This window comes from Polistes dominula, unplaced genomic scaffold (assembly GCF_049000335.1).
Source record: "Polistes dominula isolate Pdom_NZ unplaced genomic scaffold, Pdom_raw_medaka contig_21, whole genome shotgun sequence".
NCBI lineage: Eukaryota > Metazoa > Arthropoda > Insecta > Hymenoptera > Vespidae > Polistes > Polistes dominula.
Window position 1 is genome coordinate 3,650,765 of NW_028301061.1, and position 14,511 is coordinate 3,665,275.

At 24.4% G+C, this 14,511-nt stretch overlaps 1 protein-coding gene across 4 annotated transcripts in view; it reads right to left on the minus strand.

Moving 5' to 3' along the window:
* Positions 1 to 5,140: 5,140 nt before the first annotated feature.
* The window catches only part of vari (MAGUK p55 subfamily member vari), a 36,134-nt gene continuing 26,763 nt past the window's right edge, over positions 5,141 to 14,511 (minus strand). For 3 of the 4 annotated variants that reach the window (XM_015319023.2, XM_015319026.2, XM_089175939.1), the window contains 5 exons: positions 12,360 to 12,596; positions 11,139 to 11,613; positions 10,055 to 10,389; positions 8,580 to 8,654; positions 5,141 to 8,334 (listed from right to left, as the gene is read on the minus strand). In XM_015319023.2, the coding sequence (XP_015174509.1) occupies positions 8,158 to 8,334; positions 8,580 to 8,654; positions 10,055 to 10,389; positions 11,139 to 11,613; positions 12,360 to 12,596 (1,299 nt within the window). In that variant the 3' untranslated portion in view covers positions 5,141 to 8,157. The remainder of the gene's footprint in view (positions 8,335 to 8,579; positions 8,655 to 10,054; positions 10,390 to 11,138; positions 11,614 to 12,359; positions 12,597 to 14,511) is intronic. The other variant, XM_015319025.2, reaches the window with a different exon arrangement.

Here is a 14,511-nt window from a genome sequence, read left to right on the forward strand (position 1 = left end):
CCATCGTGTAATATGCAAGTTATTAATAATTAAATAGAAACGGAACAAATGTTATATTTCAGTTCCGGAACAATTGTAAATACTTACATAGGTTGATAATAACACATAATTAATTTCATAAAATCAAGATGTTTTATTATTACAAAAATATGCGAAAAATTAATCGCAATCGTAATTGCAGCGACAAATATATAAAAAACAAACATTTTGTCAAATGCACTTTTCATTAAGCGAATTCGTTAAGTGAATTTATTATTTCACTTTAGATTATAAATTAATTCCATTATAATTGTTACAAGCGATTCCAGATTGTTACAATCGTTTCCAATTATGTTATTAAACATTGAATTAGAGTATAAGTTTTAACTTAATTTAAAATATTTGTAAAACTTTTAAGTAACGATTAATATTATTTAAAAAAAAATCAAACTAAAGGTTTACAAATATAAAACGCAATTAAGGTACTTAAGGGTATTATGTGGCCCACTTAATAATTTCCGTCAGAGTTTTTAATTAAATACAAAGTATGTTTTCAAATCTTTTTTATCCGATTATCTGACTTATCTAAAAAAAAAATGATCATCCTATTTAAAGATTCTTTTCAATATAAACAAATTGTATTATAATTTGCAAAAAAAAAAAAATAACACAAATTTATTTTAGGTTATTTAATGTTTTATTGCTTGATATATGTGTGTGCTCTGAAATTTGTATTAATTTGATATTTAAATTAATTAGTTTTAATTATGGAGTTATCACTTTTTGAAAAAATCCTTTACAGTTAACTGGTTAACAAAAAATGAAGGATTAATAATAACAAAAATTAAATTAATTGATTTGACTTTATCAGGACGCGAAACAAAGTTTTTCATTTGTTTTTTATTTTTTATTTTGGGAGACTGTTCTAACCTAGTTCGATTAATTTTCTTACGAATAATTATTTTATTTAACATGCTCGATTCTACATATAGTCCTGGTAATAATCCCAGTTTCCCCTACATAAATTTTTAAATGAATATTTGTTATATACTACTTTTTGATTAAAATCGTGTGATAATCTTAAACAAATAGAAATAACAATAATATGATAATATGTAAATGTATAAATTGTTTTTATTATCCTTATTTTAGGATAATACATTTTTATGGTAATTATTAACAACGAACAATTTTCATTTTTGTAATTAAACGGATCTTAAATTGCCAATATTTGTTTAAGCGTTAACTTCTACATTTTTCCATTTGTACATTTTTTGGTTTTAAATTTGAACATCTTTATATACATATATATACACATACACACACACACACATATATATATACATATATATATATATATATAAAAATTTGTTATCTATATGATTGAACTTTGTTATTTTTAAGAACGTTTTGGACAATAAGAAGAAAATTTAACCAGAGAATTATTGTATATAAGTGTGTGTACAAAAGTAAAAAACGAAATGTAATAAATAAAATAACATATTATACGTTTGATTTTTTTAAACAATTGAAAACCACCCTCTCTCTCTCTCTCTCTCTCTCTCTAACCTAATGTATTACAATTATTTATTATTTTATTATAAAATAATATTATTATTGTTATTTATATATATATTTAAATTATTGTAAATGAATAAATCCTGATTAGCAAGGAATAATTTATATAAATAATAATATAAATAAAATATTGCTATGTATAATTAATCAGAAACAGATCAATTTTCATTTAAAATATTTTTTTGTCAGGTTATTTCAAATATTTGAAAAATCGTGAAAAGAGTTATATGGGACACCTTGTATATTCATATATATATATATATTTTTTTTAATACCAAACACATTGGTAATAAAAATCATGAAATTTTTCGAATTAATTTTGTTAAAATCGAATACGAATAACTAAAAAGTAAATAAAAAAAAACACGTTTAATATAAAAATGTATACGAAATGGTATCGTATAGTTAATGGCAATAAATGCTATGGTTATTCAAACGTCACATGTACATTTAAGTAAATATATATATACATGTGTATAATAATATATAAACCTATAAATGTAGGAGAATCACATAGCAGTAGAGAAATCTACAAGAATACGCACACTAAAAAGCGATAAAGCTACGTAGGTGCCAACGAGTCCCATGGGAGCCCTGAAGTTAACTACCAGATCGATGTCCGACTACCCCAGACCACCACTTCATCCCTTGAAACCCCAACCCCCCGAGTACTTCGACGACTGTGATACACACGAACAAACCGACCAATCTCTACCCATCCACATCCACCTCCTCCTCCTCCTCTTCCTCCTTCTACTTTTTTCCTCTCATATCTTTTGCTCGATTTGGAGTAAACTTTGTGCGACTTTCTGTGTATGTGTGTGTGTGTGTGTGTTTGTTTGTGTGTTGGCAATGATATTTTTTTTGTTGATGAGGAGTAGTATTCGATCGTAGGATAAACAAGAATCCTCTCGCGAAGATTCGATGAGAAGAAAAAATTTTACAACAATAAGAAAGAAAATTACATTTTCTTATTCTACGTAAATAAAAATTAATGTAGACAAATTACATTAAAACATGTAAATAATTTCTTATTTTTTGTTAACGATATTATTATTAGAATTCTTTACAATTTATGTATAATTGTTTATATCAGATTATTTAAAATGGCTGATCTTAAGATGGCTGATTAAATTGATACATTAGATTATGTAATAAAACGTTTTTTAATTTAAAATTTCTTTTTCAACTTTCAATTTTTGATAAAGTAGATATTTTTAAGTTAAAAATGTATATTAATTTATTATAATATTGATGTATAACAGTTTATATCAAACCAATTTAAATGGTCGATCATTGGTATATTAGGTTATATAATAAAATGTTTTTTAATTTAAAATTTCTTTTTCAACTTTCAATTTTTGATAAAATAAATACTTTTAAGTTAAAAATGTATATTAATTTATTATAATATTGATGTATAACAGTTTATATCAAACCAATTTAAATGGCTGATCATTGATATATTAGGTTATGTAAAATACATTATCCAGTTTTTGATAAATCAAATATTTTTAAGTTAAATATATGTATTAATAAACACACACACACACACATATATATATATATACATATATAAAATTAATGGAGATTTGTTTTAGATTTTGTAGTTATTTTGATTGATTTTGATAGTTCCGTTTTTTTTCAGATTTTATTAACGAATTGATTCAAAATAAAAGTTTTTCTAGGTATAATGATATTATACTTGACATATCATTTATTCTTTTCATATTTGTATATGAATTACCAAGGAAAAAAAAGTTATCGTGAGATCTGGTAGGAATGAAAGAAAATATTTTCTATTTACTCCTAATGCGTGCACCATAAAAAAGAAATAATTCTTTTACGAATAAAAGTGACTGACTATCTTTTTACATTTATCTGTGAGTTCTACTTTTAAAGAAAGAAATCAGGATAAGGAAGAAATTAAAAAAAGGATGGGATCTCAGAGTTTCTTTAAGAAGTTGAAAAGGTTTGGTCGGCTACCAGGCATAATTGGACCCCCGAAACGAAAAAAAGAAAAAACATCGTTTTACGTATACCGAGAAAAATTCTATAAAAATATGTGAACGAGAGAAAGAGAGAGACCTTTTGTTCGATTTTCTCCAAGCTAGTCGGTCCAGTCGAAAACACCAAATAGATACTTTTATGAGGGTTATAAAGTTCCTGAATCGAGTATCGATGGTTCCAAAGGGGCTAATCTGCGGATGAAAACTGTAATAAAACGTCCTCACATTGATGTATCTCAAAATCCTTTCGCAGAGATTCTTTAGCGTCTATTCTTTACTTAGGTATTTTTCCTATCAGTTAAAGATCTATCTATATAACGTTTTAGTATATTATATAATATAATTAACTTTTCCCCTTTTCTTTTTTTCAACATCCTAATGTATTTAGGTTCTACTTATCTTTTTTATCGACTCCTTAGTTTATGACGAAAGTATAAAATCATTTTATTATATTTGTTGAACGTTTTGTAGACTGTTATTATAAATAGTTAATATTTTATAATTTATTAATAATTATGATTACGTAAATTTGATAGTAATAAAATTTTTAATCAGTAAGAAAAAAAAATAGATAACGATGTTCTTCTTTACCGATATTCAAATAAATATGCTTGAAGTTGAATTAGTTCTGACATCTGGCGGAAATAGAAGAAAGTTCAATGAACTATTTGCAGGATTCTTGTTAATAGACCCAGCATTCTTTTTTGGTACTGTTTTATATAATTTACTGTTGGTAAGTTACCGATGGATTTGAATTCTTTTTTTATCAAATGTAAATAATGGAAATAAGTAAATAAATACGTTTATATAAATAATAAATAATTTACCATATTAAAAAATACTAATTTACAATCGTTCCTTTGATTTAAGTTACCTATTATGGTTTTATATACAAAGTTAGTCAAAAAAATATCCTATTTGCTTTCTGTTACTAAAAAAAAAAAAAAAAAAAAAATTAAAAATTTAATATAGAAAAACAAAAATAAATTATATTCATTTTCGATATTAAAATAAAAAACAATTTTTTGTTCTTGAAATTTTAATATTAATTGTTTTCGCATGAGCGTGATATTGTACTTTGAAAATTCAACAGAAATATATTCTTTAAAAATTCACGTATTAAAAGTACCAAGTAAATCAAAGATCTTAAGTATTTATTTAATAAATTATTTATTCATTTAATTCAGATTATCGTACATAACAAACCGTCACGTGATAAAATCAGAATTTGCAATAATTTCGATTAGAGATTCAGTAACATCTTTTATTCACAATTTACATTATTGTCAAACGAATTAATTGCATTGATCTGTAGAAGCATTGTTTCTATCTTTCTTTACAAAAAAAGATGGTGGAGAATGATATAATTCATCGAGCAAATTGCGTGTGTACTGTATTCACGAATAAAATAAATTTGAAATGAAATATATTTGAAAATAATTGTCTATTTATTTAATTAAATGAAGAATTGTAAAATAAAACAATAATATAAAATCATAAAGTAATCATGAAAATATATAATAGGTGTAAATTAATTCGGATTATTAATGAAATGAGTCTTATTTACATGTATATATATATATAACAAATACTTGATAAATTTTATTTATTTTATGTATCATTTGGTCCGATGAAAATCGCACCCTTTTTCGATACATCATCATCATCGTTATCATCATCATGCATTGCATTAATTCTTTTTATAATATTTCCTTGTACGCAAGTGAACAATTTGTATTTTTATTTAATCAATTTGTATACGTATGCCAGTGAGTGAGTGAGTGTGCTACACGTTAGAAAATATCTTAATAATACTTACGTAAAAACCCGTACATAAGACATTTTTTATTTTTAATTTTTTTTTAATCTTCGACAAAGTGTAGGTCTTTGCATCAAACTCTGAATAAGAGAATGAGCTTATTTTTAAGGCACTCAATGCCAGGAATTATGATTTTGCATGTAAGTACGAGCATCGAAGGCGATTCGTGGATAATAGAAAACAAGAGAAAGAAAATAATAATAATAATAATAATAATAATAATAATAATAATAATAATAATGTTAATACTAAATGAAATAAATCAACGAAATCTTACAATTGATATATCATCTATCTATTAGAACAAAAACAATAAAAAATAAAATATAAGTATGAACGTGATCGTTTTCAATCTAAAAAAAAGTATGTTTCGTAATATGTTGAATCAACTTCTAAAGTGAAAAGGGGACAAAAATGCAATTGAACAAAATTCTCTTCTATTTGATTTTAAAGTTTTAGCCATTTTTGTGATCTAATAACTTGTAACAATTTATTTTTATAGAAGCTGCATTTATCAATTTGTATTCAAGCTTGCAATTGTATCATTAAATTTCGAAGATTTTTAAAATATTCCAAGGTACGAGTTAAATCTGTTGAAAATTTTTTTTACATATGTCTTTGAAGTTATTTAATATTGAATATAAAATATATAATTGTATTCATATAATCTCAAAAATAAAAATCTAATTACGCACTTGTAACTTTTAACGCACAGTAAATAAAAAATAATGAAATAATTCTAGTAAGAAAATTGAGCTTTGAAATTAAATTCATTAAACCGAAATGATTGAAATTTATTATTATTATTACTATTATTTATATAAGGCATAAGGTACTTGAAAGTTCAATGTTTCATTTTGTTAATTAACAAAATATAAGGTATGATGAATTTTTAGTAATACAATTGAATGACATTATTGAAACACAAAAGTGGCTTTAATTGTGAAACAAAGTCAAATAAGACACAATTTTCTTGTCCCTCCTTCATTTCTGAGGTTGGCCCCACATATTACGAAACACTCTATACAATATAATATAATATATATATATCTAAAGTATATATACGTGATCCTGCACAGAAAAAGATGATTCTAACTTAAAAATACGAAACGTATATTATCTTAAAAATAATTGGACGGCGATTGAATGCTTTTTCTTAAGTTTTCCATTTTTTTGATCGATCCAATCGATCAAAATTAAATTAAAAAATAAAACAAACCGGGATATATTCCTGTTTGTTTGTGACATTATTTTATCTATATATATATATAAAATTTGAAATATTATAAATTAATATATATGAACACAAAAAAGAAAGAGAACAAAAAAATAACTTCAAGAAGAAACCTTACAGAAAATATCTTTACATATAAGACAGTAGAGATGCTGTGTTACATATAATGGCGAAATAATCTCGTTTATGAACTTAAAAAAAATTAACATCAATTCTACGATTGTACTTCCTACAAAAAAACGGCATGAGACGTTCGGATTTGGTTGAAATGAAAAATTATGTCGATTAGTTTTCTTCCTGACACGGAATTAATATAGAATAATTAATGTATTGTTTGTTTGTTTGTTTCTTTTATATATATGTATATAGTTTATAATTATTTAATGGGAATATTTAATATTACACCTAATTCATTTATGATAATATAGCAACGTACTTGTACTTTTAGTACTTAAATGTTTAATACGTTGCTGATATCATAAGCTACATTAAATGTTTGGAACTGATAGATGATTTTTAAATATATTGTCTATTTTTAGGCGTTAATACTTAATATTCGCATAAATAATTATAACGCATATAATAAAATCTATATATAATAATTTTTCGTATTAACCCATTTAGATCTATTGTATAAGGTGTAATTTGTTTAAAAAAATTTATATTAATTTATTTTACAGCTACAGAAGATGTCCCAAAAGTCGTATTTATAATATGACTGTAAAATTCGAAATTATTTTTGACAGATATTTGAAACTCAAAAATCGTGGCACCCATACTTTTTTAACAACATTTTAATTTAAAAATTATATCTTAAAATAATGTAATTCTATATATCAATAAATAATTACTTTCTTTTTCTAAATAAATTTTTACCACTTTTGGTACATCTTCTGTATGCGAAATACATGATTTCTAATAAAATTCGCAAAAATATTTATTATTTATCTAATGTTTTCTAATCAATTTTAAATATTTTGTAATTATATTAATAATAAAATTTTGTAGGATTGTGAAAAAATTGAACAGCTGGAGTAATTGTAACTAGGACGATTTTAAAACCCAGAATTTTTTACTTTTTGGTGTAACTGTCTTATCGACTGAGATATCCAGGCCCCACAGACAACTTTTTCTCGTATCATATTTTAAGTATTTGGCATAAATATGCTTGATATCATAATAATGTTATAAAATATCACGAAATCAATTAGTTTGAACAGATCTAAATGGGTTAATAAAACAAAAACAAAAAATGATTTTACAATTTTTTGGCTTTTCACGTGTCGATTATAATAAAAACGATTAACGATATTCGATAAGGAATATCGAACAGTTGAAACGTTATTGTATAAACGTCTTAGCACGATTTTTCACCTAAATAATAGCCTATTTAAATTCACGATTTACAATCGCGATTATTCGGCAGTAATAGTTTTAATTCTTTCTCACACTCGTAAACGTGTTTGCATCCGAGACTCGTGATACATTTTGTTCGAAAAGACGAAAACTTTGTTTACGTCTGTGTTGATAATTTTTAATTAATAAATCCAATTGACTGGTACCCATTGGTGTTCAGTAGCCAATGCGTCTAACGCTGCAACAACTTGTCTAAAGGTTTGATCGAAATCTTCATTGACGATCACTAAATCGATATATTTTTCATAGGCCCTTTGCAAAGCTGCAGATTCTTCCAATGTTGATTTTAAATCGTCTTCCTGTATAAAACAAATATATTTTTTTAATTTTTTGTTTTCTTTTCTTCTTTTTCTTTTTTCTTTCTTTTCTTTTTTGTAGTTTATATTTTTATATTATAATTTTTATTATTATAACGACGTGTATCCAACAATAAAATTAATAATATTTACTTTCAAAAATATGTACAAGCTAATAGAATTAAAAAAAAAAAAAAATGATAAAAATGAAAAAAGAAAATAATGATGATGCATCATGCAACACAAACCTCGTATAAAGATGCAAGGGATTCTAATGTTCTGGCCCTCCTCGAGCTGTACCTTATCGAACTCTGCCGGTCAAACTATCAAGCGAAGAACATCAAATACATTTAAAAAAATGGGATCAAATCATATTAGGGGATGATCAAGCTTAACGAATAATTGCTAAACAAATTTTTTTTTCTTTTTTTTAATTATTGGGTTGGCAATTAATTGTAAGTGATTGCTTAGGGATCCTATAGGAGGGATGCGCCATTCATATTCAGCTCATGTGCCATTGGCTGAAAATTTTGGGGGACCGCTTGAATTTATAATAATTTTTTCGTGTAACCTATTCTATTTCAATATAAATTTTTAATTATCATTAAATATAGTTCATTTTTTTCTGTATTTGATGCAATTCATTATTTCATAATTATTTCAATATTTGAATCATTCGCGCGCAAAATCGAGTTCCGGTTCCCCAGCAATGTACATGGCGCATCCCTCCTACAGGATCCCTATGATTGCTGATTTTAAAAGTCCATCTATCGACAAAATTTGCAATCGATATTTTGTCAATAAATGGCCTTTTAAAATTTGTATTGAATTAGTTGCCAATCTCCAATAATAATATAAAATTAACAAATTACATGTAAAAAAATATTTCAAAATTCAGATATATATGATGCTAATAGTAATAAAATGTTGCTAAACAAATGCAAATATTTCTATTAATAAAATACTGTTCAATACTTGGCAAGAATTTTGCTTTCATAATTGCTCAAAGATTTCTAATATGCAAATAAAATACGCTAATGGAATTCAATAATTAGCTTGGACTTTTAAATTAATTTTTAAAAAACGCCATTTAGATAATATTATTTTTAATGTTTTATCAAGGTAAACGCGTTGATCAAATTTGCATGCAAGAAAGATTAAACATCATTGAATGTGTATCATGCATTTATACAGGGTGTCTCGGGGTTTATTGGTAAAACTGCGGAAACGTATTCTATTAAGTGGAAATAAGAAAACAAAATATATTTTTTTACGAAGATATAATAAAATTCTAACTACACTCCGAAAAAAAACCATTTTTATTTATTTCCACTTGTAAAACATGCTCTCGCAGTTTGATTGGAAAATTTTGATACATCCTGTATATATAATTAATATTTATATAATTATTCATGTATACGCGCAGCAATGAAATATTTTACAAACACGTTTATCTTAAAAAAAAAAAAAAAAAAAAAAAAGAAATTCACATAATTTTCATTTATCACAACATTTATCAAATCTAACGTTTATTATTTACAAGGATAAACTACGATTCTACGAAAACGATAAAAAAAAAAAAAAAACAAAAAAACAGAAAATTAAAAATAACTCATTAAATAATTTAATCTAATAAAATTACTGCTTATTAATTAATAAAATTTCGAGTTACTTTGAATTATAAATATATAAATGAAAGATATTATTTGATTAGTATAAATACCGTCAAATTTCTACTGCTTGCTCCTGTAGACCTTCCAAGGTCATATAAACTCTTTAATTGTTCCATTCCTGGTGCTGCTATAAAGATAACGTAAGGCATAAATTCTGTACTATTATGAAGTATCTTCAATGCTGCTGGACTACAATCTAGGACACACATCTTTCCTGCTCTTATTAATTCTCTAACTGAATCTAATTTTGTTCCGTATAAATGACCACCATGTTCACCGTATTCTAAATACCGATGTTCTCTGATATCTTGTTCCATACTTTCTCTATCGGTAAACCAATAACTTTTTCCATCTTCTTCGAGAACTCTTGGAGGACGTGATGTGTCTGAAAATAAATATATATATATATAATAATTAATATTTATTATTTTAATTATTATTAAATAATCCTGTGTAATTTATTAAATATAATTTTGAAAATATTTTAATAATGAAATAAAGAATTTTTATTGTTTACAATAAAATTTGTAAATCTTTTATAAAACTATAAATAAAAATATGCAAAGTGTTTAAGAAGATTTTTGTTAAAATTCGCGAATAAAAATTAATGATTTAATTAATATTAATATTTTGAATAAAACGAGTTTGTAAACCATTTTTTTTTCTCGTACAAATGATGGATAACGAATTAACATAGATATATAGTTAATAATATAATAAAATATTATAATAAAATTTATAATATTAAAATTATATAATTAATTAAAAATAATACAAATTTTCAATATAAAACAGGTCTGTAAATCTTTTTGTTTGGTACAAATGATGGATAACTATTTAACGTCGATATATAGAATAAAATATTATATAATAAAAATTATAATATTAAAATTATATAATTAATTAAAAATAATAAAAATTTTAATATTAAAATTTTCAATAAAACTAGTTTGCAAACCATTTTTTTCTCGTACAAATGATGAATAACAAATTAACATAAGTCAGTAATTTTTATCTATTCATAAAATAGGTATAAAAAAAAATATGTAAAATAAAGGACTAACGTTTAAAAAAAAAATCGAATTACCTATAAATAATAATAATTAAATAAAAAAGTGAATATTATATTCTTACATGGTACGATCGTGCCAAATTTTTCTCGATCACTATTAATCAGCCTATTTTTCAAAGTTCGTCTACCAACCCCACGTGGTCCAACCAATGCCAAAGTTTTACGCCTAAACGGTGGCATCCTAGCAACTTCTTCATAAAGTAACAACTCGGCACTGTCAAATTCACCGTTTGATTTCGATTGATACATTTTCCTTTTCTTTTTCTTCGAAATTCTAGTACCGCATATGCTTATTTTGTGAACGAAATCTGCTTCGGGTGGTACAAATGCTTTTCTTCGTTCTTCCAATTCCAAGGATGGTACGAGACCAGCTGCACTTAATCCTTCACCTTCGACCCTTCGTGCTTGCCACCAATTTGGATCTGCTTGGTCTACTATTTGCAAGATATTACCTTTGTCGAAACGTAAACCGATTTCTTTGCAAGGTAAAAGTGTATCTTCCGATGGATCGTAATCGAACAAGGCTCGCATGTAACACTGTAAAAAATAAATTTATTATTAAAAGGGTTAAAAGCCTCTATGTAAATTAAAAAAAAAAAAAAAAAATTCCAACAAAATCAACTGTAATTAAAAAAAGTAATTTAACTTATAAAAAAAAATCCTAACTTATTTCTTTTCAAAATTAATTTTTCAAAATATTATTTCAAATCCGAGATTAATTAATTACAAATTATTACAGTTATAATTTAAATTTGTAATTTAAAAAATATGTAATATGTAATATGTATATAGTAATATGTTAGTTAAATTTAAAAAAAAAAAAAATCAATTTTTGAGTATTCTTTCACGGATATTTTATTTCTAAGACCTTAAAGTGTATTTTAAAAGAGAAAAAAAGAGAATAATAATTTTTGTTGTTAAACAATTTAAACAGACATAATATACACAACCTCTTAATTGGAGTTGTATTTTATTATACAATTTGTTTAATTATCAATAATTGCAAGTTTCCAATAAAACTAATCATAAAAAAAAACTGAAAAGAATGTGTGTAAATATTTTTATTCCAGATGATTAATCGAAAGAATTTAATAATTGTAAAAATATTGTTATTACTATAACTACTTCTATATAATTACGATAGTTATGATCACAGTTGTGATTAGGTTTTCAAGATGTTACGTAGTCGAGTAAATATAAGAACAAAATTATATATTAAAGTTATAGTCGTTGAACTGATCAACAGAGCGGAACAAGTAAAGTCTAACAATGCTTTTGATTACCGTCGACTTGAGTGGTCTACTGCCATCATTGGCAATTCCTGGGGCCAATTTTAAAAAGAGATTTTCTTTAGCCTCCTGTATGGCCTGTTGCAATTCGTCGGGATTGTGAACAGTCTTTCCATTTACTTCCAGAATAACCTCGCCTGTTCTTAACAGTCTTTGTCTTGCTGCTGTACTACCACCAAGAATCCTAGCGATTATCAGGTTACCAGATTCGTCTACTTGCACTGTTAGACCCTGAAGAATAATAAGAAAAAGGATGAACATAAAACTTAATGTAATTTTAAAATGAGTGAAAGAATAAGTAATTTTAAAATATAATAAATAAGTTTATTTATCAAATCTATTTATTAAATAAATCAGACCTTAAGGAAAATTAAGAATAAGAAATAGAACAAAAATAAAACTTTGAGTAATATTAAAATGAATAAATGAATAAGTAATTCTACAATAATAATAAAATTTATTTATCAAACCACATCTTAAAGAAAAAAAGAAAAATAAGAAAAAGATGCAAATTCTAAATTGATAATGAAATATATTAATTAGTATCATATTTTCTTATAATTCTAAAATGGCAATGAAATTTTATTTATTAAACCTATTTATATATCAAATTTGACCCTAAAGAAAAATAAGAATAAGAAAAAGATCAAAATGAAATTTGAAGTAATTTTAAAATAAATGAATAAATATGTAATTCTGAAATTTATTTATCAAACCAGACCTTAAGAAAAAATAAGAATAAGAAAAAAAAGAACAAAAATGAAACTTCGAGTAATTTTAAAATGAACGAATAATAATAAGTAATTCTAAAATAATAATAAAATTTATTTATTAATGTTAAAATGAAATCGTTTAAAGATTCCTCGTTCCTGTTAGAATTCATTATGAAAATAAACGTATTTAAACACGAGAATACGATAAACGAACGTTTTCATTGAAAACTGAACAAGAAGCAAGTGTTGTGTTCATTTTAGATTTCAAACAGTAAGTTTATACCTCTGAGAAGTTGATAATACTTAATAGAAAATTCTTTTGATATTTTCGCATACATATAAAATTTTTACTTTTCTCGATAAATCGAAATACTAGATAAAATTGGGAGAATTTGAAAATTCAATTGCTATTGGCCACATGGTAATCTGTGAGATCGAACTAGAGAGAATAATAATAAACGTTTCCAATCTTATTTATGAACTGCATGTGGCATTTCCGTCTTTCATTTCGACGAATGTAATTTAAAGAGAAAGAGAGAGTGAGAGAGATAGATACCCGTCTGGCTAAGATTCTCAACATTTCTCTTAACATTTTTCGTATAATAGTTTGTTTCAAGGAAAGTGGGATAATTCTTTAAACGATTGATTCCAGAGGCACTATTTTGAAAACATTATACGAATTTGCTTTAATGTACTCGTATAGTGGTACACTCAAAATTAGTATAATTTTGTAATATTTAATTTAGAACCTACGTAAATAAATAAATAATAGATTTGATTTTAAATTATAGTTTTATTCTTGAATTAATTTGTTTTTTATTTTTAATTAAAAGTATTTAACATTTATTTGAATTAATTCGAATCAGTATTTTTTTTTTTAAATTCTATAGAAATATTTATATTATTTTTATATAATTGTTATATAGTAACTTAATTTTTAGAATATTATTAATTCGAAAGATTATTTTAATCATGAAAAATGTGAATAAATATATATTCCATATTTTTTCAATTACACATTAGTATTTAATAATAAATTATGTTGAGTAAAATTTTTGAAATTTACTTTTACAAACAAATATTATTATTTAATTTGTCAATAAAAAAGAATGTTGACAAACTGTTAAATATAATAATACAATTTTCAATGGACAGACATTGAATTTAACTGAAATGGTAATATGAAATATTTTACACGACTTTTCAATAATTTACGATAATTATTTACCGAAATTAACATTAAAATATTTTAACTTACATCTTGTCAAAAAATTACCTAATAGATTGTTCAAAAAAAAAGAAAAAATGGTGTAAGAATAAATCAAAATTTGTCGTTTAAAACACGATCGTTTAAAATTTGTGATTCTTTAATATAACATTCTTTGTATTTAATATTAATTAATTTGCTATTACAATTCCAATATATATTTTTC